This window comes from Salvelinus namaycush, chromosome 15, assembly GCF_016432855.1.
Source record: "Salvelinus namaycush isolate Seneca chromosome 15, SaNama_1.0, whole genome shotgun sequence".
NCBI lineage: Eukaryota > Metazoa > Chordata > Actinopteri > Salmoniformes > Salmonidae > Salvelinus > Salvelinus namaycush.
The window spans coordinates 21317806-21345758 of NC_052321.1; the positions used below are offsets into that span (position 1 = coordinate 21317806).

The window sequence follows — 27953 nt, forward strand, 5'->3', positions numbered from 1 at the left end:
CCTTATTGAGGAGTGGCATTCCAGAAATTGTATGACAGAGTCACAAACAAAACCAAGAGCCTGCTCTGGAGTGCACATTGGCACCAGTAGAGAGAATCCTCTAGGCCCATCTCTCCTTCTCCTTCTCCGCGCACACAGTATTACTATCCTACCTAAAATTGATTTCCATTCAAAATCCTATTTCCCTAACCCCTAACCCTTATCGTAACCCTAAAATAGCCTTTGTCCTCGTGGGGACCTGAGAGAATTTTCCTATCCTTGTGGTGACTTCTGGTACCCACAAGGATAGTAATACAAACCCACCGACCCACACACAGACCCACACACACACATTCTGCTTCTTGGACTCTCTGTGCTCTCTGCATGGCTGTGGTATTGGCAGTGTGTCATGCTCTCCCATTGCCAGCGTTACTGTAATCAGTGGTCCATTATACACAACAGGCCTCTCTGAATGGATGGGCAGGGATGACAAAGACACTTGTGCTGGGGAGGACAGTGCCCTGCAGCATACTAAAATGGCCAGGCTCTCTCTCCTCTCTGTTCTCCCCTCTCTGTAGTTATCTCTCAATTCAATTCCATTTCAATTTAAGGGCTTTATTGGCATGGGAAACATGTTTACATTGCCAAAGCAAGTGAAATAGACAAAAAAGAATAAAGACATTTAAAAATGTCATTATGTGTATATAGTGTTGTACTGATGTTCAAATACTTCAAGTACAAAAGGCAAAAGACATAAATATAGGTTGTATTTACAATGGCGTTTGTTCTTCACTGGTTGCACTTTTCTTGTGGCAACAGGTCACAAATCTTGCTGCTGTGATTGCACACTGTGGTATTTCACCCAATAGATATGGGAGTTTATCAAAATTGCGTTTGTTTTCGAATTCTTTGTGTGTCTGTGTAATCTGAGGGAAATATGTGTCTCTATTATGGTCATACATTTGGCAGGAGGTTAGGAAGTGCAGCTCAGTTTCCACCTCATTTTGTGGGCAGTTTGCACATAGCCTGTCTTCTCTTGAGAGCCAGGTCTGCCTTCGGCGGCCTTTTTCAATAGCAAGGCTATGCTCACTGAGTCTGTACATCGTAAAAGATTGGTCAGGTATTGTGTATGTACACTCTCTTTACGTTCAAATAGCATTCTAGTTTTTTTGTAAATTCTTTCCATTGTGTCAAGTAATTATCTTTGGTTAGGTTAGGTCTAATTGTGTTTCTGTCCTGGGGCTCTGTTTGTGTTTGTGAACAGAGCCCCAGGACCAGTTTGCTTAGGGGCTCTTCTTCGGGTTCATTTCTCTGTAGGTGATGGCTTTGTTATGGAAGGTTTGGGAATCGCTTCCATTTAGGCGGTTGTAGAATTTAACGTCTCTTTTCTGGATTTTGATAATTAGCGGGTATCGGCCTAATTCTGCTCTGCATGCATTATTTGGTGTTTTACGTTGTACACTGAGGATATTTTACAGCTCTTTTGTTGCAGAGTCTCAATTTGGTGTTTGTCCCATTTTGTGAATTCTTGGTTGGTGAGCAGACCACAGACCTCCCAACCATAAAGGGCAATGTGTTCGATCACTGATTCAAGTATTTTTAGCCAAATCCTAATTGGTATGCCGAATTTTAGGTTCCTTTTGATGGCATAGAAGGCCCTTCTTTCCTTGTCTCTCTTTCTCTCTCTCTGTCTGTCTGTGTGTGTGTGTTGACAAGGGGCCAGGCAGAGCAGTTTTATGACATGCTGAGGAGGAGCGGTTTAAACACCACAGTGAGAGAGAGATTGAGAGAACAGCCTGCAGTCTGTCAGCCCTCAAGGAGTGGAACTTAAAGGATATTGGATATTTCTCTCATTAGAAATCTAGAGTTCCAATGCACATTAGGAATGCTCATTTGTCAGCAATAACAGATGATATAGCAGAGCAGTTTGCATACACTGGGAAATTAGAGTCCATAAGGAGAAATTAAATAGATCTACAGAGCGAGTTAGCAGTAACTCAATGTATACCATTTCCATAGCTAAATATCATGTCCATAGCTGCTTTCTAAAGCCTCTGACAGGCCTGAAATGTTAGCTGGCCTAGATACAGGGATCAATATAAGCCAGAGGAGCAGCATGGCATTTCACATCAGCAGCTGTAATTACAGTATATGGGTGTCTAGTGTGGGAAATACACTTCAATAGCATGCCCTAGGGTTAGGGTTAAAGCTGCACTGGCTTTCTTAGGGTAGGTCCCTGGTGTATAGACATTTGGACACGTGGAGGGATCAGGCAATATTGAGTGTCTACACTGAGAATATGAGTATGAATCAGAGATCCCCAAATTGAAGTGTAGTCCAGAACAACAGCAGAGATCCATTCCTGTGGTGTCATAACCAGTGCTAGGTAACACACACCCATCACTGAAGAACACAGCAAGCTTTTGACAGATTGCAGTGCATGTAAGATCTTGTCCTCCCCCAGAGAGTGCTTGAAAATGATGTGATTAACCTTTAGAAAGAGTACCTCTGGCAGAATATTCAAGTTAGACCTTTTCTGAAAATACAGAATACCCTTTTGCTTTATTTTGTTGTCTCCCAATAAGATCTAAGCAAGGCCAGCCATCTTACTCATTTGACACATTTTTCACAGAAGAGGTGGATGAAATCCTTCCCTTCTAAATAGGCTAACCCTCTCAGTCTAGGCCTTTGAACACAGCAGTTGTTGGGTAAAATAACAGTGTACCACTGGAGTTGCTACAGTATGTAATGTCCCATTAAAGATGCAGGCCACAGTCACTCAGAAAGAAGGTCCCCACCCACCCAATGCAGACGGGGGCCTTGAGAGGAAGAACAGAAGAACAGAACACTATGTCAGTGTGTGAGGCAATAGTAGAGAGGGAGAGGCCAAATAGGTCATTGTTAGCTACCCAGCTAATAGCTCTGGATGTATTTTAATGTCAGTAGAACAAAATTCTCTCCCAACCTCAAATTACGACAAATGACAACAGGCCAGTTCAAGACTTTGACATTTACAGTAATATGCATTATGCTGACTTCAGAGTGGGTACTGGAGATAGTGTTTAGGAGTTGCGTTAGTCACCCTAACATGCTGACTACATCGGCCACGCATGTGCGTCCCTGTGCGCCATCGTGCACATGTTGATTTTGTCCATCCACACCAGACATGATTATGACATGCAGGTTAAAATACCAAAATCTACTTTTAATCAAATATATTCATTTCAAATATATTAATTATGTGTGAAACACACATAAAACATTCATGGACATCTGGCTAGTTGCTATTGCTAGCTAGTTTGTCCTGGGAGATGAACATTGGGTTGTTATTTTACCTGACATGCATATGGTCCTCTTTTTAGCTGGTTCTTTGTATAATTTTGACCCGGAGTCATAAAATCGTAAGTTTCTCTACTCCAACGAATAATCCACAGCTTAAAAAGGGAAACCTAGTCTTTAGTTAGTTATCTTTAATTAATTTATCCTTGTTTGTCTTTCAAGCCTCCACGTGGATTTCTATCTTCCTGATAACCAATAAGGAGGGGACTTGCTGCACGTGGAGTGTCTCAAATAAAACCAAGTTCTACTTTAGCGCTTGGCTATGCAGACGCCGTTCACGTGCGCGAGCGGTGTGGGTGAAATGCTTGAATAACGTGTGTACATTTATTTTGCAATACTTGCGCACGCAACATGGCCAGTGTGGTTTGTATGTAATAGTGACAATTGAATAATGTAAATGACAAGACATTATAGGAGAAAGTCACAGATCCATAGTGTCCAAAAATATTGACAACGGAACTAAAAGCTTCACAGCTCGAGTCCAATTCTGAACACAGATGTTCATAGCTGGTAAATACACATTTTGGTGACAAATCTCCCATATCCACCACCAGAACAAGGGAAGAAAGGCCCAGTCAGTCAGTTTCACACCCAGCTATGGCTGTGTGATGTGCTGATCCACATTACATCTCAGTGGCTCCTCAGTGGTGAATGGGAGGATTTAGTGCATGATCGCACAGTCCTCTGAAAAATCAGAAGTATGCTCCTCTCTGCAGACTGCTATGCACTCTGGCCTGACTCTCACCCTCTGCCAGACACTCTGAGGCTTTCCCATAAGCCCCTACCCACTGGATGAACTTACAGACCCGACACACACACTTTGGGAAATTAGTGATTCTGTCCAGCTGCATCTGTGATTGACAATAACAACCAGGAAAAGAATAACAACAGAGGCTCCCCAATCTGAAATCAACCCTCTGGTATGAAGCTAAGGACAAACTAGGTGGGATGCTAAAGGAGTTATGGTTTAGCATGCAAGGCTAAGCCAGGAACCAGAGCTGCTGAGCCAAAATAAAGATGGAAGTTTAGGGCATGATGGTGATGTACCTGTGGTGTTTCTTCTACAGGAGGAAGTGTCATGCATGGTAGAGCGTGCCGTCTAAAGGCCCAGGGTTCACTTCACCTGACTGCTCAGCTAGAGAACCACTGACTGCAGTAGACCTGGGTACAGCAAAGAGTCCTCACACTCACCAAATACCAGAGATCCCTTTTTAGGAGTCATTACCGGGGGTAGAGGCATCTATACTCACAGCAGCCAAGTGACCTGGCTATTTGCTAAGCAAATTACCGATAGTGTGTGCAAATCTCACAGGCTCCCAACTCTTTCTCCAGTGCTGATGCAAAGTGAACTGGACAAGCATGGAGCCAGACAATACAATAGCAGATCAAAGAGCTCACCGTATCTAAATAATCTTTTAGCAGCCTGGCCCGAGGCGCATAGATTCCTGGAATACTGTTTGATCGGATGTGGTTGTAGGCTACTCTAACAACTTGGCCAAACATTTTGATTAAAATTAGACTTTTCTGATTAATACAAGTGTTACCAAAGAAAGTTCCAGTTCATTGGAGTCATGCACTTGCTTGATTGAGGAATGCTATAGATGACTAAGTGAATTTGTTGAAATGGATTTATGGGTGCTCTGGAACACTTTATAAAGTGTTTGAATCAAACTTCCTGATACACTGTACAACGTGTATAAGTATTCCAATACTATTTTGGACTAGGCTAAAATCTATAAACTAGACTTAATCAGAAACTAAAGGGTATGTATTATACAGTACTGCTACAGTAAATTTGCTCAGTTATGACAATACTTTATAATTAGTAGCCTGGTTTATTAGTTTATAGACTAGTTTATTAATCAGAAATAAACAGTGAACCTGTAATAACTCTGATGGAAAGTATTGTTTATATTGTCAGGCCTTAATTGTCTTGGTAATGAGTGGATAAAAATCATAATTACATTTAGGTTCCACTTAAAACTATGCAATATATTTTAATATCATGCACCTGTACCCTTGAAAAAAGAACAGAGGGGAACCATAACTTTCGGCATTGACTTTGTACAGAACATCTAGAAATTCATCACAATTTTGTCATTGGTGTGACAACCACGTTCCTGCCAATTTCGTACATTGACATTTCTGAGAGACTAAAGACTGTGTGCATGAGAAAGATACAATTATACATTCATTTGTTTTGTCCTTGCATGTTTCCAAGCATAAAGGTTTACAATAGTAACCGAACTAATAGAACCCACAGGATACATTATTATGAGATACGCGCCTCTCAATTGACAAACCGATACATGTTGGCAAAGACAACTCGCCACGTTATAACAGCGCACCCGGGCGAACGATCACTCACTTTGTTTGCAGAGAAAACATGTAAGTTAGATCTCTTCCATTCGTAGAATACTGTCCAACTACAGCTGAACATAATGTACTAGTTATATTACTGTTTTGTAAATCATAAAATTTACTTTCAAACTATCTTGAAGTTCGGGAATATTTTCCACAACACATAGAACTCACCATATTTTGAATCCTGATGAATATCGTTATTTTTCCTAGTTCCACAGTAAAGATGTGCAAACAAATCCCTGTCAAACACTGAGGATGAACTTCTTCTGCTCCTATAAATGAATTGTCCCTTTTTCCATTTTCCTCTACTGAAATTATCCAAGCTTTTCCCAACGCAATCTGACTCCTTCCAAGACCTCGCCTCCTTCTCAGTCATTGGTGGAGATTCGGATGCGAAGCCTTAATTGGCTCAAAAGGCCCTCAATTACATTCCTGAGATCCTCCTCCTAGGATTTATAATGCGTTTATAACCAAGTGGGAAGGTGGTATTTACCATATACGACTGGGAAAAATCCACTTAAATGCCCCTCCAATTCGTAATTTCTAGTGGGAAACTCGTCTATCATCCCTGAGCTCCGATTTGTTCCACATGCTGACCTCTACCACTTTGCTACTTGTTATGAACGCAGCAGAAGTACATGCGCTCCAATATGTACCACGTGATCAGTGAGGCGGCTCCCTTGGAACAGCTGGGCATAAATTCTTCAACAGTGTGGATGTAGAGAAGCATAAAAATCTCATACTTACAAACTGTCTTTCAAATTATCCACTATGATCCACCATTGGTGTATATGATTTAATGTCCCTATCATTGTGAAGTATTGCAACTTTACAGTCTCATCATAAACTGACTTTGCCACAAGTCAAATTTGTTGAAGTACTACACACACACACACACACACCCTCACTCATTTGTTGATTTCTGTAGGTCTATGGAGAGTTCACAGTCAACATTGAAGTCAAAAGTATTTATTTGTGTTTGAATTAATAAACAGTAAACAATGCCCAACAATCTATTAACTCCATGCTGATGTCCATCTAGTCTAGACAAAAATGTGATTGTGCCAAGCCTCTCCATAAGCCAAAATCTGTAATACATTAAATGAGGTCATAGACAGTTCCCCTTACATCTGAAAAATACCACAAATTAATCCATTATCCATATTGGATCCCTAGAGTTGCCTAAAATGAGTGAGTACCCATCACTGAGATCATTCCAGAGGCCTTGAGCATTCATCTAATCCTATAGCAACACCTCATGGATACATTACATATTGCATTACATTCATGGTGCACAGCATCATGCTTCAAGTGGCTAGTGTTTCTGGTCATGCTGAAATTAAAACCCCTTACAATCTTATCTTGATTATTGTCCAGTCATATGTTCAAGTGCTGCAAAGAAAGATCTAGTTAAGCTGCAGCTCTCCCAGAACAGAGCCACACATCTTGCTCTTCATTGTAATCAGAGAGCTAATACACACAGCGCTGACACACAAGCTTACCCCACCAGACATGCCAAGATGGCAGCATGTCAAGTCGTTTGTATGTGACTAGTAGATTTTAACCTACTAATAACCTATTAATTTATGGTGGAGTAAATCCACAATTTCCTTGTTGTGTAGTGCAAACTATTTTGTTTTGCTGGTGTTCTCCGCCTGGCTGTCAGAGGCTCAACAATCCCCAACCCGTTTTCTCAATCGACCCCCACACACTCACATACAGACTCATACATACACACTGTCCTTCTCTCCCCTTACCTTTCCTTGGCCTCTATTTCTTACATCTCTCAAAGAAAATTACAATTTTCGTGGTATTGCTTTGTGCACTGACTTTACTGAACTCTGGAGAAAACGAACATTGTCGCTGGGTGAGTACATCTGATGTAACGGCTGTCGTAGTCGTTCTCCTCCTCAGACGAGGAGGAGCATGGATCGGACCAAGATGCGGATTGGTAAGTATTCATGTTTTAATGGGAAAACAACAAACACTACAAAATACAACAACCAACAACCGTGACTAACCTGAAACAGTCCTGTGTGGCCCAAACACTGACACAGGAACAAACACCCACAAAACACAAGTGAAACCCTGGCTGCCTTTGTATGATTCTCAATCAGGGACAACGATTCACAGCTGTCTCTGATTGAGAATCATACCAGGCCGAACACAAAATCCCAACATAGAAAATCAAACCTAGACCAACCCACCCAACTCACGCCCTGACCAACTAAAACAAATACATGACAAAGGAAAACAGGTCAGGAACGTGACAGAACCCCCCCCTTAAGGTGCGAACTCCGGGCGCACCAGCACAAAGTCTAGGGGAGGGTCTGGGTGGGCGTCTGTCCACGGTGGCGGCTCTGGCGCTGGTCGTGGTCCCCACCCCACCATAGTCAACCCCCGCTTCCGTGGCCTCCTCCCAATATTCACCCTCCATGTCAATCCCACTATTCCAAAGGGCAGTAACAGACTGAGGGGTAGCACCTGACTGAGGGGTAGCACCTGACCGAGGGGTAGCACCTGACCGAGGGGTAGCACCTGACCGAGGGGTAGCACCTGACTAAGGGGCAGCACCGGACTAAGGGGCAGCACCGGACTAAGGGGCAGCACCAGGATAAGGGGCAGCTCCGGACTGAGGGACGGCAGCTCCGGACTGAGTGGCAGCTCCGGACTGGGTGGCAGCTCCGGACTGGAGGGCAGCTCATGACTGGAGGGCAGCTCATGACTGGAGGGCAGCTCATGACTGGAGGGCAGCTCATGACTGGAGGGCAGCTCATGACTGGAGGGCAGCTCATGACTGTAGGGCAGCTCATGACTGTAGGGCAGCTCATGACTGTAGGGCAGCTCTGGCAGCTCCTGACTGGCTGGCGGCTCTGGCAGCTCCTGACTGGCTGGCGGCTCTGGCAGCTCCTGACTGGCTGGCGGCTCTGGCAGCTCCTGACTGGCTGGCGGCTCTGGCAGCTCCTGACTGGCTGGCGGCTCTGGCAGCTCCTGACTGGCTGGCGTCTCTGGCAGCTCCTGACTGGTTGGCGTCTCTGGCAGCTCCTGACTGGCTGGCGTCTCTGGCAGCTCCTGACTGACGGACGGCTGTAGCGGCTCCTGACTGACGGACGGCTCTAATGGCTCGGGACAGACGGGCGGCTCTAATGGCTCGTGGCAGACGGATGGCTCAGACGGCGCTGGGCAGACGGATGGCTCAGACGGCGCTGGGCAGACGGATGGCTCAGACGGCGCTGGGCAGACGGATGGCTCAGACGGCGCTGGGCAGACGGATGGCTCAGACGGCGCTGGGCAGACGGATGGCTCAGACGGCGCTGGGCAGACGGATGGCTCAGACGGCGCTGGGCAGACGGATGGCTCAGACGGCGCTGGACAGACGAGCAGTGCAGGCGGTGTTGGGCAGACGGACGACTCTGACCCGCTGAGGCGCACAGTAGGCCTGGTGCGTGGTGCCGGAACTGGTGGTACCGGACTGGAGACACGCACCTCAAGGCTAGTGCGGGGAGCAGGAACAGGGCACACTGGACTCTCGATGCGCACTATAGGCCTGGTGCGTGGTACCGGAACTGGTGGTACCGGGCTGAGGGCACGCACCTCAGGGCGAGTGCGGGGAGAAGGAACAGTGCGTACAGGGCTCTCAGGACGCACAGGAGGCTTGGTGCGTGGTGCCGGAACTGGAGGCACTGGGCTGGAGACACGCACCACAGGGAAAGTGCGTGGAGGAGGAACAGGGCTCTGGAAACGCACTGGAAGCCTGGTGCGTGGAGTAGGCACTGGTGGTACTGGGCTGGGGCGGGGAGGTGGCGCCGGAAATACCGGACCGTGCAGGCGTACTGGCTCCCTTGAGCATTGAGCCTGCCCAACCTTACCTGGCTGAATGCTCCCCGTCGCCCGACCAGTGCGGGGAGGTGGAATAACCCGCACCGGGCTATGTAGGCGAACCGGGGACACCATGCGTAAAGCTGGTGCCATGTAAGCCGGCCCAAGGAGACGTACAGGAGGCCATATATGAAGAGCCGGCTTCATGGCACTTGGCTCAATGCCCAATCTAGCCCTACCAGTGTGGGGAGGTGGAATAACCCGCACCGGGCTATGAACACGTACAGGAGACACCGTGCGCTCTACTGCGTAACACGGTGTCTGCCCGTACTCCCGCTCTCCACGGTTAGCCTGGGAAGTGGGCGCAGGTCTCCTACCTGCCCTCGGCCCACTACCTCTTAGCCCCCCCCCCCCAAGAAATTTTTGGGTGAGCCTCTCGGGCTTCCAGCCGCTCTGCCTTGCTTTCGCCTCATAATACCTCCTCTCCGCTTTCGCTGCCTCCAGCTCCGCTTTGGGGCGGCGACACTCCACTGGCTCTGCCCAGGGTCCTTTACCGTCTAGGATTTCCTCCCAAGTCCATTCCTCTTTTCCCCATTGCTGTTGTTCTTGCCTTCCTTCTCCAATCCGCTTGGTCCTGTTATGGTGGGTGTTTCTGTAACGGCTGTCGTAGTCGTTCTCCTCCTCAGACGAGGAGGAGCATGGATCGGACCAAGATGCGGATTGGTAAGTATTCATGTTTTAATGGGAAAACAACAAACACTACAAAATACAACAACCAACAACCGTGACTAACCTGAAACAGTCCTGTGTGGCCCAAACACTGACACAGGAACAAACACCCACAAAACGCAAGTGAAACCCTGGCTGCCTTTGTATGATTCTCAATCAGGGACAACGATTCACAGCTGTCTCTGATTGAGAATCATACCAGGCCGAACACAAAATCCCAACATAGAAAATCAAACCTAGACCAACCCACCCAACTCACGCCCTGACCAACTAAAACAAATACATGACAAAGGAAAACAGGTCAGGAACGTGACATCTGACAATGTGCTCTCCTGTCCATTAGACATTTTGTCTGCGGGAACTTGCTATTTTTCACTCCGTCCACTCATCCAAGTGCCGATGCATTTGCGGCATGATGTGAACAGTACGAACTTGTGTCACTACCAAAGTCTAATGGTTTTAAATGACTGCTATGTATTGTTTGGAAACTCACTTGTAGAATTCGCTTGCAGTAGGTCTCTTAAAAAATAGAAGCCATGCAAGGTTATTAAACAGAGGTGCCTAGTTATTCTTCTTTTGTTGATATCAGGTAACGTGCAACCTAACCCTGGCCCTGATATGCAATGTCTCCAAACCCCCTCTGATTTTAATAAAATAAAATGTATTTATATAGCCATTCTTACATCAGCTGATATCTCAAAGTGCTGTACAGAAACCCAGCCTAAAACCCCAAACAGCAAGCAATGCAGGTGTAGAAGCATGGTGGCTAGGAAAAACTCCCTAGAAAGGCCAAAACCTAGGAAGAAACCTAGAGAGGAACCAGGCTATGAGGGGTGGCCAGTCCTCTTCTGGCTGTGCCGGGTGGAGATTATAACAGAACATGGCCAAGATGTTCAAATGTTCATAGATGACCAGCATGGTCAAATAATAATAATCACAGTAGTTGTCGAGGGTGCAGCAAGTCAGCACCTCAGGAGGAAATGTCAGTTGGCTTTTCATAGCCGATCATTAAGAGTATCTCTACCGCTCCTGCTGTCTCTAGAGAGTTGAAAACAGCAGGTCTGGGACAGGTAGCACGTCCGGTGAACAGGTCAGGGTTCCATAGCCGCAGGCAGAACAGTTGAAACTGGAGCAGCAGCACGGCCAGGTGGACTGGGGACAGCAGGGGGTCATCATGCCAGGTAGTCCTGAGGCATGGTCCTAGGGCTCAGGTCCTCCGAGAGAGAGAAAGAAAGAGAGAAAGAGAGAATTAGAGAGAGCATACTTAAATTCACACAGGACACCAGATAAGACAGGAGAAGTACTCCAGATATAACAAACTGACCCTAGCCCCCCGACACATAAACTACTGCAGCATAAATACTGGAGGCTGAGACAGGAGGGGTCAGGAGACACTGTGGCCCCATCCGATGATACCCCCGGACAGGGCCAAACAGGCAGGATATAACCCCACCCACTTTGCCAAAGCACAGCCCCCACACCACTAGAGGGATATCTTCAACCACCAACTTACCATCCTGAGACAAGGCCGAGTATAGCCCACAAAGATCTCCGCCACGGCACAACCCAGACAGGAAGATCACGTCAGTGACTCAACCCACTCAAGTGACGCACCCCTCCTAGGGACGGCATGAAAGAGCACCAGTAAGCCAGTGACTCAGCCCCTGTAATAGGGTTAGAGGCAGAGAATCCCAGTGGAGAGAGGGGAACCGGCCAGGCAGAGACAGCAAGGGCGGTTCGTTGCTCCAGAGCCTTTCCGTTCACCTTCACACTCCTGGGCCAGACTACACTCAATCATATGACCCACTGAAGAGATGAGTCTTCAGTAAAGACTTAAAAGTTGAGACAGTCTGCTTCTCTCATATGGGTAGGCAGACCATTCCATAAAAATGGAGCTCTATAGGAGAAAGCCCTGCCTCCAGCTGTTTGCTTAGAAATTCTAGGGACAATCAGGAGGCCTGCGTCTTGTGACCGTAGCGTACGTGTAGGTATGTATGGCAGGACCAAATCAGAAAGATAGGTAGGAGCAAGCCCATGTAATGCTTTGTAGGTTAGCAGTAAAACCTTGAAATCAGCCCTTGCCTTAACAGGAAGCCAGTATAGGGAGGCTAGCACTGGAGTAATATGATCAAATTTTTTGGGTCTAGTCAGGATTCTAGCAGCCGTATTTAGCACTAACTGCAGTTTATTTAGTGCTTTACCCGGGTAGCCGGAAAGTAGAGCATTGCAGTAGTCTAACCTAGAAGTAACAAAAGCATGGATTAATTTTTCTGCATCATTTTTCGACAGAAAGTTTCTGATTTTTGCAATGTTACATAGATGGAAAAAAGCTGTCCTTGAAACAGTCTTGATATGTTCGTCAAAAGTGAGATCAGGGTCCAGAGTAACGCCGAGGTCCTTCACAGTTTTATTTGAGACGACTTTACAACCATCAAGATTAATTGTCAGATTCAACAGAAGATCCCTTTGTTTCTTGGGACCTAGAACAAGCATCTCTGTTTTGTCCGAGTTTAAAAGTAGAAAGTTTGCAGCCATCCACTTCCTTATGTCTGAAACACAGGCTTCTAGCGAGGACAATTTTGGGGCTTCACCATGTTTCATTGAAATGTACAGCTGTGTGTCATCCACATAGCAGTGAAAGTTAACATTATGTTTTTGAATGACATCCCCAAGAGGTAAAATATATAGTGGAAACAATAGTGGTCCTAAAACGGAACCTTGAGGAACACCGAAATGTACAGTTGATTTGTCAGAGGACAAACCATTCACAGAGACAAACTGGTATCTTTCCGACAGATAAGATCTAAACCAGGCCAGAACTTGTCCGTGTAGACCAATTTGGGTTTCCAATCTCTCCAAAAGAATGTGGTGATCGATGGTGTCACGGCTCCTCCTCTGCAGTGCAGGGGGCGGTTCCTCCTGCAGGCAGAGGAGGGTCGTTAGTGATTGGAGCCACCTGGGATCAGGGTATAAAACTGCTTCACTAATCACCTCTCTCTCTCTCTGCTCCTCCAGGTATGATCCTGTTTTGTTTGTTCCTTTGTAGTGTTGCATAGTTTTCACTCAGTCATGTTCACACACACATATTCACGCATCCATGCACTTTACATACACCTTACATTATGGTACTTCCACACCTCATTCCTTTTTCTTAGTTTAAAGTTAATAGTTTTGTTTATAATAAAGAACACTTTTAATTGGCCTATACCTGTTGTTCGTGTCCCCTCATTTTTGTCACAGGCTATGAGCCGGCTTGTGACAAGTGGGGTCTCGTCCTGGATAGTAGTTAACTTGGGTTGGTTTAGTTCAGATTGCCACATTTTTTTGTTTGAGGGGATGTTTTGGTTGGGCCAATTTTGTTGAAGAGAGCGTTGAGAGCCATGTGTTCTTTTGGTTCAGTTAGCTTGGTAGCTAAGCAATTCACTCTGTGTTTTTCTGGGTTTTGTTCAGGTGGGAGTCCTCTCCTGTTCAGGCTTATCAGCGAGTGTCAATAGGAGGCTTGTGGTGTTTTTGTTTTAGGTGGCAGTGAACGTGGGTAGAGCATCCCTTTCCCTTTTCCCCTACATCGGCTCGGGAGCACCTCCGTGGTTATGGGAGGGCCGCCAGTTTCTGGTTGTCTTTTCCACTCCACTGGTTTTGTGTGCATAAAACCCCACCACATGTGACTGCACGAAGACCAGGGCCAGTTAGTTAGTTGTTTTTGGAGGATAGTGGGGTGTGGCTCCTGTCCTTGAACCCAGACTGACAGCAGGTGAGTTGTGTTTTTTTGGAGCATTTGTAAGAGTTGTATTGGTTGAGGAAAATGTCTTCCATTTTGAGTAGTTTTGTTCAAGCTCCTTCCGAGGTAGCCTTAGAGTTGTGTACTAAGGAGCAGTTAATTGAAATTGCTGAACATTATCAGATTGAGATTGTTGATAAAAAAATTAAAGAGACTGTTAAAACAACTAGATTAAAGCAGGGTCTTAGGGAAATGGGTGTTTTTGACGGTCAGTCTGCTAGTAGTGAGGGTGCAAGTTTTCAGTCTAGCCCTTTAACTTTTGAGCAGCAGAGAGAGCTGTTGCAAATGCAGTTAGAGATAGAGCGATTGAGAAATGCTAATGGACCAGAAAGACTACCACAGTTTGATGTTTCACAGAATCTTCGTTTGTTGCCTAAATTTGATGAGTCAGATCCAGACACATACTTTAATATATTTGAGCGTATTGCGGACGCTAGAGCTTGGTCAGATTTGGACATGACTATGTTGTTGCAATGTGTACTTGCAGGTAAAGCACGTGAGGCTTTTGCAGCACTGAGTGTAGCTGACAGTAAAGTTTTTGCTAAAGTTAAATCAGCAGTTCTGAAGGTCTACGAGCTTGTGCCAGAGGCATATCGTCAACGTTTTCGTTACAGGAAAAAGTTAGATTCACAAACCTATTCTGAGTTTGTTCGTGATTTGACTTCTGCATATAATCGTTGGTGTACAGCTTCTGAAGTTAGTACTTTTGAGGGTCTGTCTAATTTGATTGTGTTTGAACAGTTCAAAAATTCTGTTTCTGACCAGGTTGCTACATACATGAATGAACGTAAAGTTAAGTCTCCAAGTGATGCAGCAATCCTTGCAGATGAGTACAGGCTAACACATAAAAGCCATTTTGAGTCAAACAGTGACATGTACCATAAAAATAACTTTACTCCTAGGAATAGGTCACCTTTTTTTGGAGCTTCTTTCCAAAGGCCTCAGCAGAAGTTTGGGTCTGGAGGACTTAAAGCACCGGTTAATGCTAATACCTGTCGCTACTGTTTAGTTGAAGGACATTGGAAGAAAGATTGTCCTCTGCTTAAATCAAAACAGTCAGGTCAAGTTAAACCTGCTGTGATGGCAAGTCCTGTTACAGCCTCTGACCACCAGGGTGAGCTGTTTCAGCCACTAGTTGAGTTTGATTCTCAGTCTTCCCGCTGTGATTTTTCAGCCTTTATTTCAGATGGTGTAGTGTCCCTGGTAAATGGCAACCAAAATGTTTCAATCAAGATCTTAAGAGACACTGGAGCTTTAGTTTCTTTTATTCTGGAATCTGTTTTGCCGTTCTCTAAAGAGTCTGATACTGGCAGTTGTGGTATGGGTTTAGTTCCATTCTCTTGTCCTTTACATGAAGTTACCCTAAAATGTGGTCTAGTAGAGGGTGATGTAGATGTTGGGGTTAGACCCCAGTTGCCAGTAGAGGGAGTCCACATGATTTTGGGGAATGACTTGGCAGGTAGTAAGGTGTGGGCAGATGGCAAACTAAACATCTGTAAGAAGCAACCTTCAGTGTCCCCTGCAAGGGAATCTCCGGATCAAAACTGTGTGTCTCCTGAGGTTGGAAAAATAGGATGATCGAGCAGCAGTGAGGGCTCTTCGATACTGCACGGTACTGTCTTTCCAAGCTAGTCGGAAGACTTCCAGTTCGGTGTGGCGCCATTTCCGTTCCAATTTTCTGGAAGCTTGCTTCAGAGCTCGGGTATTTTCTGTATACCAGGGAGCTAGTTTCTTATGACATGTTTTTAGTTTTTAGGGGTGCAACTGCATCTAGGGTATTGTGCAAGGTTAAATTGAGTTCCTCAGTTAGGTGGTTAACTGATTTTTGTCCTCTGACGTCCTTGGGTAGGCAGAGGGAGTCTGGAAGGGCATCAAGGAATCTTTTTGTTGTCTGAGAATTTATAGCACGACTTTTGATGCTCCTTGGTTGGGGTCTGAGCAGATTATTTGTTGCGATTGCAAACGTAATAAAATGGTGGTCCGATAGTCCAGGATTATGAGGAAAAACATTAAGATCTACAACATTGATTCCATGGGACAAAACTAGGTCCAGAGTATGACAGTGAGTAGGTCCAGAGACATGTTGGAAAAAACCCACTGAGTCAATGATAGCTCCGAAAGCCTTTTGGAGTGGGTCTGTGGACTTTTCCATGTGAATATTAAAATCACCAAAAATTTGAATATTATCTGCTATGACTACAAGGTCCGATAGGAATTCAGGGAACTCAGTGAGGAACGCTGTATATGGCCCAGGAGGCCTGTAAACAGTAGCTATAAAAAGTGATTGAGTAGGCTGCATAGATTTCATGACTAGAAGCTCAAAAGACAAAAACGCCTTTTTTTTTTTTTTTTGTAAATTGAAATTTGCTATCGTAAATGTTAGCAACACCTCCGCCTTTGCGGGATGCACGGGGGATATGGTCACTAGTGTAACCAGGAGGTGAGGCCTCATTTAACACAGTAAAATCATCAGGCTTAAGCCATGTTTCAGTCAGGCCAATCACATCAAGATTATGATCAGTGATTAGCTCATTGACTATAACTGCCTTTGAAGTGAGGGATCTAACATTAAGTAGCCCTATTTTGAGATGTGAGGTATCACGATCTCTTTCAATAATGGCAGGAATGGAGGTGGTCTTTATCCTAGTGATATTGCTAATGCGAACACCGCCATGTTTAGTTTTGCCCAACCTAGGTCGAGGCACAGACACAGTCTCAATGGGGATAGCTGAGCTGACTACACTGACTATGCTAGTGGCAGACTCCACTAAGCTGGCAGGCTGGCTAACAGCCTGCTGCCTGGCCTGCACCCTATTTCATTGTGGAGCTAGAGGAGTTAGAGCCCTGTCTATGTTGGTAGATAAGATGAGAGCACCCCTCCAGCTAGGATGGAGTCCGTCACTACTCAGCAGGCCAGGCTTGGTCCTGTTTGTGGGTGAGTCCCAGAAAGAGGGCCAATTATCTACAAATTCTATCTTTTGGGAGGGGCAGAAAACAGTTTTCAACCAGCGATTGAGTTGTGAGACTCTGCTGTAGAGCTCATCACTCCCCCTAATTGGGAGGGGACCAGAGACAATTACTCGATGCCGACACATCTTTCTATCTGATTTACACGCTGAAGCTATGTTGCGCTTGGTGACCTCTGACTGTTTCATCCTAACATCGTTGGTGCCGACGTGGATAACAATATCTCTCTACTCTCTACACTCGCCAGTTTTAGCTTTAGCCAGCACCATCTTCAGATTAGCCTTAATCTTAATTTAGATCGGGTTTTGGTATTTTTCATTTAAATGTACCATCTTCAGATTAGATGGTTGTTAAAAATGGATGGGGTTAGGATTTGGGCTAAATCAACTGATGCTGATGTAATTGTGTTTTCTGAAACCTGGCTCAAAGTCTGTTCTTGATAAGGAGATTTGTATAAATGGTTACAATGTGTATCGAGTTAAGAAAGGTGGGGGTGTGGCTATATATGTAAAGACTAAATTCCTTGTAATTGTGGCAAAGTCAAACTATTTGTAAACAGTTGGAATTTCTTGCTTTGAATATTAAGGTTTCAAAGGGTCCCTCTATAACTGTGATTGGCTGTTATAGACCCCCCTCTGCTCTCGGTGATGCATTTTCATCTCTGATGCACCTTATGTCTAAACTTCTTTACAGTGAAATGATCTTGATTGGTGATCTCAACTGGTGTTGGTTAAAGCCGGTGTCTGATGACTTAAATGTTTTGTAATTCTATGAATCTTACCCAGTTGATTAACTCACCCACTCGCCCAAATCTCAAATGTCCAGAGAAATCTACCCTGATTGATTTGATATTGATAAATGTTCCACATAAATATTCTGTGGTTGGTGTTTTTTGTAATGATTTAAGTGACCATTGTGCTGTTGCTGCTGTTAGAAATACTAAGGTTCCTAAAACAAACCCACGTTTTATTCGTAAGAAAAATTTGAAATGTTTTAATGAGCAGGCTTTCTTTCATGATTTGTTTTATTTTGACTGGAGCAGATTGAGCTTATTCCTGATGTGGAAACTGCCTGGAAATTCTTTCATGATGTTTTTTTCCCAAATAGTAAACTAATATGCCCCATTCCACAGGTTCAGAGTTCAAGGGCGGGATAATCCATGGTTTTCTTCTGAGCTGTCTTGTATTATTCACGACTGTAATTTAGCCTGGGCTAAAGCAAGGAAATCATGTTGTGATGCTGATTGGCTTATTTTTAGGCAGTTACAAGTGTTCTTTTCTTCTCAGGAAGGCCAAGTCTGAATATTTTATGTCTGTTACCACTGATAACCTGAATGACCCTAGAAAGTTTTGGAAGGCTATTAAGTCTATGTCTGGTAACAGTAATGTTAAGGAATTACCGTCATGTGTTTTGAAGGACTCTGTTGCTGTATATGACAAAACTGAAATTCTGAATTGTTTCAATGAGCACTTTGTATCATCTGGTAGGCTGTTTGATTCAGTGTCCTCTGTTTCTGTACAACCCTGTGTGGATGAACCAGCGTGAGCTGATCAAACTTTTAGCTTTTTGCCATTCTCAGTGCAGGAGGTACATAAAGCCCTGAAATCCTTAGATCAGAGAAAGCCGGCAGGTTCTGATCTTCTTGATCTCTGCTTTTTAAATCTGGCAGCTGATTTCATAGCCGAACCACTTACATATCTGTTCAATCTAACCCTGGACTGTAATGAAATTCCAAACATCTGGAAATCAGCATTTGTCCTACCACTTAAAAGGGGGAGTTCCAACTCTTTTAAATAATTATAGGCCAATCTCAAAGCTGTCACCCCTGGTGAAAATACTTGAAACCCTTGTGAGTGAACAGCAAAATTGTTTTTATATACTAACTCTATTTTATCAATGTACCAATCGGGCTTCAGGAAGAAGCATAGCACAATTACAGCAGCCATGAAAGTTTTAAATGATATCACTGAAGCCCTTGACACAGCACTGTGTCTCACTTTTTATTGATCTTTCTAAGGCTTTTGATACAGCTGATCATGCTATACTGAGGCAGAGATTGTCGAGTGTAGGTCTTTCGGAACATGCAGTTGCATGGTTTGCTAACTATCTGTCTGATAGAACTCAGTGCACTCAATGTTATGGGCTCATGTCTGTTAAATTGTCTGTCTGTAATGGTGTGCCCCAGGGCTCTGTACTTGGTCCCCTCTTATTCACTATTTAAATACATCATTTATTAATTTTTATGCTGATGATACTGTTATTTATTGTTGTGCCTCGTCTCTCACAAAAGCTTTCCAGAACTTGCAAACTGCTTTTTATACTGTTCAACATACCTTGTGTCAATTGAAGCGTATCCTTAATACTGACTAAACTAATGGTGTTTTCTAAAGCAAGAAATAGATCTCTGAACCTTTCACCTATTACTACCTGTCAGGGCAATGAGATTGAGACTGTAACCTCATAAATATCTTGGAATTTTAATTGATGACGGCCTCTCTCTTAAATTGCATATTCAACAACTGTAACGGGGTGCGTACTGGTGGCAGAGAAATCGTTTAATAAACATAAAAAACACCATAAACAGAACAATCAATGAATGGGTCAAACAAAACCCGGTAACCACCAGCATAACGTACACAAGCACTACAAGAAACAATTCCGGACAAGGACATGGGGGAAACAGAGGGTTAAATACACAACATGTAATTGACGGAATTGAAATCAGGTGTGAGGGAAGACAAGACAAAACCAATGGAAAATGAAAGGTGGATCGGCGACGGCTAGAAGGCCGGCGACGTCGACCGCCGAACGCCGCCCGAAAGAGGATTGAAAGGAGAAGCCGTGGAGTGGCTCAGAGTGCTGTGGGTCACTCTGATGTCACTCCAGACATTGGGACATGACAGAATAAAGATAGATTACATCTGACACTTTTAACAGAACTGATGGAAAAGTTCAAGTTTGAGAATTACATGCAAAAATTCACTAACAGATGATCAACGTGATACATTGTAAACTCTTTATTATTGTGTAGTGTAATGCTCATCTAGGGACCAGCACTGATAATTAGCATAAGGTTAAATGTGATGGTAAAATGCATCTGACTTGTGTATTAGATGTTTTAATATTGACATTTCTAGCAGAGGAATAACATACTGCATCAAGTGTTATGCACAGAATTGATCAGCGGTATCAATAGTTTTCATAACAATCCTTATTTCAGGAAGCTAGTCTCCGATAGAGGGACCAACTGTGGGCCATGTTGCATGACATAACGAGGTGTTTGTAGGTGAGAAGTTCAGGCAGAAATAAAATACATTTTCTACTAAACTACAAGATACTGTTGATGTTAAAGGTTTTATTGGCATTTCAAGTTATAGTGAATACTCTGACAGTCTGACAGTACCAATGTGTCAGTATGCATCACATAATGGTTTCTTGAGGAGAAATGTAACAGCTATTTAAATAAGGAAATCCAACACTGTGCCAATTTTAGTTCAGAAAAGTTTTAATAGTTTAAATTGAAGTTGAAAAGAATTGGGTGGAAAAACATAACATACATATTTGCATCAGGTCTAGAAACCATAAAGAACACCGAAGGTCTAGGTCATAGGCTAGGACCTAGAGGAAAGAACTAGTGAAACAAATGGAACTGTGCCACAATGACTTGTCACCCTTGATAAGTAGTCATCTTCCCATTAAGGACCAATGTCACATATCACCATGGTGTCATGAGTACCACTGTCAAATGTTTTGAACGAACAACAAGGCTTAATTCATAACGGTAATAATAAATCCTGAATTCAAAATATTAGTCAAACTAGTAAAGTTAAGGTTAATTATGTTTTTAATAAAGGCCCTCAGTCCTGCATCAATTTGAATAATTTTTGGTTAAAAAAATATATAAAATAAATACCTATGGCCCCTTTTTCTCAGTGTGGGCTTTACCGTCTTGGCCGTCTGAGTCTCTGACGTCAGCTATTAAGACTTAAAATACTGTCATGGATGTTGTTGAGGTTTTCCCATGTGATTACTTATTATACTTTATCATTTATAACCTATAGGGGGCCTTAGTTCTAGGATCTGTGACTAACGTAATACCGATTTGTAAAAAAATACATTTTTACACAAAAGAGCCTTTGTGAGATACAAGTAGGGCGTTCTGGAAGCAGCTCAATGTGGGTGAGTTGACTCCAAAGAACTCAATGCTAGACTGCAGGACTGAGTTTTCCATAAGAATATTCATGAAATACATATTTGTACACAAATGACCAGGATAAGGGTTCAAACTCACTCACTCCGTCTCACATGACTCAACCTGATTTAATTGTCCACTGAAACTAATTTGCAGGCATACAGAAGGTCCAATGAGATAGGTAACATAAAGGAGACTAAAGAGATTACCCATAAAGTATTAACCCCTAACTTCATTTTCAGGCAGATCAGTGGTAGAGACTAGTTACGTTACAAAGGGAAGCAACATGACTGTCTGTTTGGCCTGCACGGTGGTGCTTGTTATTAGTCTACTCCCTACAGTTGCTCCTTTGAAAACAGTAATGCTTCTGGTAGCTCCCTTAGCATCCATCCACTGTCTTAGTATTACAGTCTACGTGCGTCAAGTCAACCCCACTTTCAAAGATACTACACTGACAGCCACAGAGCACAGGAACAATTTCTACAAGATGAGATGCATTGATAAAGATTAAATTAGAGCATGCAACTCTACCGGCACACATTACAGTCTAATCTCAAGCAAGTCAGGAAGCATTTTGTATGATACAGAACAAAGTTGCTTTCCTTCCAATGACGTGTGATCTGCCAGAACCAATGACCCAGTCTCCAGTCTATCACTGTGTTTGTTCTCAACCAGTAAATCTGCTGCCTCATGGACCTATCTGTACTCAGCACAGTGGTTGAGTGACCACACACTGTGCCTGTAAGTGCAAATACCACTGGTGCCTCAGGGCACTTCAAACCAGGCAACACCCCATTCCAGAGAGGTTAACTAACACATTCACACCTTCATGCTGGAAGCTGAACAAAGTAAACAGAACAATAATATACCTTTCTCATCTGCACTCCTTCGCAATAAAACAACACTAATCAAAACAGCAAATTATAACCAAAGTCAAGCAAAGACAATAATACTGTGAGATGATTTCTTGTCGTCAGTGACATCTCCTTTCAGAACCCAGCTAGGTTCTAAAGTCCAAGAGCAAGAAGCCCTTTCATCCCCATCTTGTAGAGACACAGCAGACCTAAAACCTGTACTGAAAACCTTTCAAAAAACAGTAGTTTAGTTCAACTTGAAATCTTCAAAACATCTCAAGCACTAAAAGCTAAAGAGTTTGTGAGAAATGAATCACCCTTCCTCTCCTTTACAAGCATAGTAAAAGAGCCCCATAACTCTCCAAACAGGTTCACAGTTCTTGGCTTGTTTATCTCTCATGAGTTTTCTCCTTCTGCTCCCCACTGGGGCCATTGGGCGGCGGCTTGTTGCTGAAGTTCCAGTCGACAGGGTTGAGGAGCTGCATGGTCTTCTTGTGCGTCCAGATGGGGTTGATGATCACTGTGAGCATGCCCAGGCCAGTGTAGAAGAGGATGCGCTGGGGCAGAGCCACGTACATGTTCATCTCCCCCCAGTGGCTCCAGCTCACCCACCACATGTAGTACGTGAGCACCATGCGGCAGTGGAACATGTGGATCATCACCCACTGGTTGGCCTTCCAGAATAGCGTCCTCGCCCAGCCTGCCTGGAGGGGAGAGAAAACAGATACTTGTACGGATTGGGCAGGGGATAAAGACTGTCACAGTGTTTGGGGTCGTCGTCATCTATAACAATGTACAGTGCCTTCGGAAAGTCATTAATAAAAAAACGTAAAACTTAAATGTCTGGAGTCAACCTTTGTTATGGGAAGCCTAAATAAGTCCAGGAGTAAACATTCACATAATAAGTGGCATCTACTCATTCTGTGTTCAATAATAGTTGTTAACATGATTTTGAAATGACTACCACATCTCTGTACTCCACACATACAGATAATTTTAAGGTCCCTCAATCAAGTAGTGAATTTCAGGCACAGATTCAATCAAAGACCAGGAAGGTTTCCCAATGTCTCATAAAGAAGGGTAACTACTGGTAGTTGTGTAAAAATAAAATCTGACACTGAATATTAATTTGAGCACGGTGAAGTTATTAAATCAGGCTTTGGATGGTGTATCAAACTCAGGGAATACAAAGATACATGATACAGGCGTCCTTCCTGACTCAGTCGCCGGAGAGGAAGGAAACTGATAAGGGATTTCACCATGTGGCCAATGAGGATTTTAAAACAGTTACAGAGTTTAATAGTTGTGAGAAAAGTGAGGATGGCTCAGCAACATTGTAGTTAGTCCACAATACTAACCTAAATGACAGAGAAAAAAAAGTGAAGACTGTACAGAATAAAAATATTCCAAAACATGCATCCTGTTTGCAACATGTGCTTCTCATCGGCACGGACTAGGGAGTTTTTTTTGTTGATAAAAATAAACAATACAGCTAAGCACAGGCAAAATCTTAAGAGGAAAACCTGGTTCAATCTGCTTTCCCACAGACACTGGGAGACAAATTCACCTTTCAGCAGGACAATAACCTAAAACACAAGGCCAAATCTACATTGGAGTTGCTTACCAAGATGATATTGAATATTTCTGAGTGGCCTAGTTACAATTTTGACTTAAACTAGGCTTGAAAATCTATGGCAATCTTTCTTATCAAAATATATGAGTGTTTTATTTTATATAAACTTAGCAAAAAAAGAAACGTCCTCTCACTGTCAACTGCGTTTTTTTCCCAGCAAACTTAACATGTGTAAATATTTGTATGAACATAAGATTCAACAACTGAGACATAAACTGAACAAGTTCCACAGACATGTGACTAACAGAAATGGAATAATGTGTCCCTGAACAAAGGGGGGGGGGGGGGGGTCAAAATCAAAAGTAACAGTCAGTATCTGGTGTGGCCACCAGCTGCATTAAGTACTGCAGTGCATTTCCTCCTCATGGACTGCACCAGATTTGCCAGTTCTTGCTGTGAGATGTTACCCCACTCTTCCACCAAGGTACCTGCAAGTTCCCGGACATTTCTGGGGGGGAATGGCCCTAGCCCTCACTCTCCGATCCAACAGGTTCCAGACGTGCTCAATGGGATTGAGATCCAGGCTCTTCGCTGGCCATGGCAGAACACTGACATTCCGGTCTTGCAGGAATTCACACACAGAGCGAGCAGTATGGCTGGTGGCATTGTCATGCTGGAGGGTCATGTCAGGATGAGCCTGCAGGAAGGGTACCACATGAGGGAGGAGGATGTCTTCCCTGTAACGCACAGCGTTGAGATTGCCTGCAATCTCAACAAGCTCAGTCCGATGATGCTGTGACACACCGCCCCAGACCATGACGGACCCTCCACCTCCAAATCAATCCCGCTCCAGAGTACAGGCCTCGGTGTAACGCTCATTCCTTCGTCGATAAATGTGAGACAAAACTGCAACTCGTCAGTGAAGAGCACTTTTTGACAGTCCTGTCTGGTCCAGCGACGGTGGTTTTGTACACATAGGCGCGACGTTGTTGCCGGTGATGTCTGGTGAGGACCTGCCTTACAACAGGCCTACAAGCCCTCAGTCCAGCCTCTCTCATCCTATTATGGACAGTCTGAGCACTGATGGAGGGATTGTGCGTTCCTGGTGTAACTCGGGCAGTTGTTGTTGCCATCCTGTACCTGTCCTGCAGGTGTTATGTTCAGATGTACCGATCCTGTGCAGGTGTTGATACACGTGGTCTGCCACTGCGAGGACGATAAGCTGTCTGTCCTGTAGCGCTTTCTTAGGCGTCTCACAGTACGGACATTGCAATTTATTGCCCTGGCCACATCTGCAGTCATCATTCCTCCTTGCAGCATGCCTAAGGTACGTTCACACAGATGAGCAGGGACCCTGGGCATCTTTCTTTTTGTGTTTTTCAGAGTCAGTAGAAATACCTCTTTAGTGTCGTAAGTTTTCATAACTGTGACCTTAATTGCCTACCGTCTGTAAGCTGTTAGTGTCTTAACGACCGTTCCACAGTTAATTCATTGTTTATGGTTCATTGAACAAGCATGGGAAACAGTGTTTAAACCCTTTACAATGAAGATCTGTGAAGTTATTTGGATTTTTACGAATTATCTTTGAAAGACAGGGTCCTGAAAAAGGGATGTTTCTTTTTTTGCTGAGTTTAAATTTTTCATAAATCTTAGAACTTTTCTTCCACTGACATTACGAGTATTTTTTGTAGACCGTTGACCAAAAGTTACAATTAAATCCATTTTAATCCCACTTTGAGAATACTTTCTGAAGTGACGTGAAATCTCATGTGACTTTTGTCTATTTTGATATTTTTTTTACTCCTTTTTTCTCCCCAATTAGTAGTTACAGTCTTGTCTCATCGCTGCAACTCCCATAAGGACACGGGAGAGGCAAAGGTCGAGAGCCTCCGAAACACAACCCAACCAAGCTGTACTGCTTCTTGACACAATGCTCACTTAACCCAGAAGGCAGCCGCACCGATGTGCTACACCTGGCCACCGTGTCAGCGTGCACTGCACCCGGCCCACCACAGGAGTCGCTAGTGCGCGATGGGACAAGGACATTCCTGCCGGTCAAACCCTCCCCTAACCCGGACGACGCTGGGCCAATTGTGCGCCACCCCATGAGTCTCCAGGTCGCGGCCAGCTGCGACAGAGCCTGGACTCGAACCCAGAATCTCTAATGACACAGCTAGCAGTGCCTTAGACCACTGCGCCGCTCGGGAGGCCGACTTGGGTCTATTTTTGCCTAGAAATTCCCCTTTCTCAAAATGGCCATCTGTACATTCATCATCGTTGCAAATCATGTCAAGGTGCTGGTCTCAGTGTTGAGTATGTAAACAGAAAAGGGGAATTGAAATCCATCTGTGCTTTTTATGTCTAGCCCACCAGTAAAACAACTGAACTATAAAAAAATGAATAAACTTACAGGACAGTGTCACAAATGGAGTCAATCAACAAAACAGTAACATACTGTATAGAGAATATGATGAAAGGCACCAGACAGACACAAACACTCCTTTACCTTTAGTAACATCCAGGAGATGCAGGTGAAGGGTGTGCTCATCTCCAGCAGCAGAGTGACCATGGGCAGGTAATGTCCTAGTGAGTCCCAGACCACCGCCCCAGCAAACCCTGACAGGGCAAAGAAATGATGGGCGGCCAGGGGAAGGTCGAAAGCCCTGAACACCACACTGGAGGCATGCAGCGCCACATTCTCAAACAGAAAGAAGCCTGTGGCTGTGAGCACAGTGAACCAAGACCAGTCCTCCTGACCTCTGACCCTGTCCCTGGACACGGCCGACTCCTCGGTCAGCGCCCGTAGGCCCGCCACCGTGCTCTGGAGGCCAAACGCGGCCCGTGTGGTCGCCAGGTTCCAGAACACCTTCTCCTTAGCCAGCAGAGAGCGGTAGGTCTGGGAGAGAGCCATGGACACCAGGTGGGAGAGGAGGAACACGGCCGTGTAGAAGGCAAAGCCCAGGCCGATGACCTGGAAGCGAAGGCCCCAGGAGAAGTAGCCCGGACTGGGGTCGCCGGGGCCCTTGAATGCCGGCAGGGTGCTGGCCTGCTCGGAGATCATGTTGGTTTGTGTGAGTGGATGGATTATGTCTGTTGAAGGTCTCACAGAGTTGAGTGACCCTGTGATCACTGAAAGATCTCATGGGTTAGTCATCAACCACCCTGCAACAGGAATTAAAGCCAAAACACATTGGTCAATGTTCATAAAATAGTTATGACATGTCAACATTTGCTAGATGGCGTTTGAAAATGACTCTCTATATGTAGCCAAAAACATGATCAGTTATTGTTGACCCAAGATAAGTGATGTCGGTGTATTAACTACCGTCTGTTTGAAATAACACCGAGGCACAAGACGGGAGAAGTGAGTGACTTCACATCTTATTTCGTTTGACAGACGATAACATAAGATATCGGGCACCTTTTTTGCCCAAGGAAATTCGTCTGACCATGGTGTGTCAAATTAAATTAAATCTGATAAATGCAACAACGTGGCTAAATCAGTTAGATACGTTGTTAGATGGTAGCGAAAAAAGGAGGCCAGTTTACTAGAATCTGAAACATTACAACATTGTTTACACTCTGTTGACTGTAACATTGTTCCACTCAGGCACAATTGCGATACCTTAGCTGCAACATTGTTGCAGGCTGTTTCTCAACTGTATCAGAACAGAATGTACTGACACAAAACAAACAGCTGTTTGTGGCTAGTCATCGCCATTGTAGCAATAAGTATTTTTTGTCCTACAAAGCATAAGAATGTGTTACCTTATTTGTTCATTATTGGCAAACATCAGTGTGTACTACTGTGAAATCAAAGATATTCCATCCGATCAGCAGCGGGTTTGTTATCAATTTGGGCTTCTTCTTCTTCTTCGGTGGGGTTTATCGGCGGTTGTCATCCAACGTTATGCTGCATTACCGCCACCTACTGTACTAGAGTGTTGGCCAAAGACAGGGAGAAACTAAATTCTACCTGTCAGCCCCGTTGCTCTTAAAAAATATAACAAAATATTTGAGACTATATCTAATGATGTTCTACTCAATATACTCTTTAAACTAATTTCCTGTATCCCCTTCTCCCTCATACTAGATCTCAGCCTCTCTCTTTCCCTCTGATACTGTCCACACTGTGTCAGTACATGCTCCACTGTCTCTGTTTCCTGACAATAATCACACTTTCCTGTTGGATGCTTTCCTATCACATTTAAGGTTTTATTCAACCGGCTGTGTCCCACCCTTAATCTTGAAAAAATAGCCTCCTTTCTTCTGTTCCTTCCTGCCGTCCTCACCTCCACGACTTTCCTCTGTACTTGAAATAAATGCCTGCCCTTAGTATCTCTATTCCACTGCACCATC

General features: G+C 44.3%; 2 protein-coding genes across 2 annotated transcripts in view; both read right to left on the bottom strand.

Moving 5' to 3' along the window:
* LOC120059985 (rho guanine nucleotide exchange factor 10-like) overlaps positions 1 to 5965 on the bottom strand; it is a 106710-nt gene extending 100745 nt beyond the window's left edge. Inside the window, exon 1 of the mRNA XM_039009062.1 lies at positions 5854 to 5965. The gene's annotated coding sequence lies outside the window, so the exon portion shown is untranslated. The remainder of the gene's footprint in view (positions 1 to 5853) is intronic.
* A 15311-nt stretch (positions 5966 to 21276) lies between these two features.
* LOC120060298 (protein CLN8-like) lies at positions 21277 to 27469 on the bottom strand. The gene is made up of 3 exons (XM_039009491.1): positions 27363 to 27469; positions 26101 to 26756; positions 21277 to 22725 (listed from the first exon to the last, which is right to left on the bottom strand). The coding sequence occupies exons 2-3, from the start codon at positions 26653 to 26655 to the stop codon at positions 22411 to 22413; spliced, it is 870 nt and encodes a 289-aa protein (XP_038865419.1). The 5' UTR covers positions 26656 to 26756; positions 27363 to 27469; the 3' UTR covers positions 21277 to 22410.
* Positions 27470 to 27953: the final 484 nt, after the last annotated feature.

Excerpts from the sequence above, each read along its gene's own strand:
- LOC120060298 (XM_039009491.1), bottom strand. The coding sequence starts at position 26,655 with ATGATCTCCGAGCAGGCCAGCACCCTGCCGGCATTCAAGGGCCCCGGC. Across the intron at positions 22,726-26,100 it reads TCTCCTGGATGTTACTAAAG|GCAGGCTGGGCGAGGACGCT; the intron begins GTAAAGGAGTGT and ends TCTCCCCTCCAG.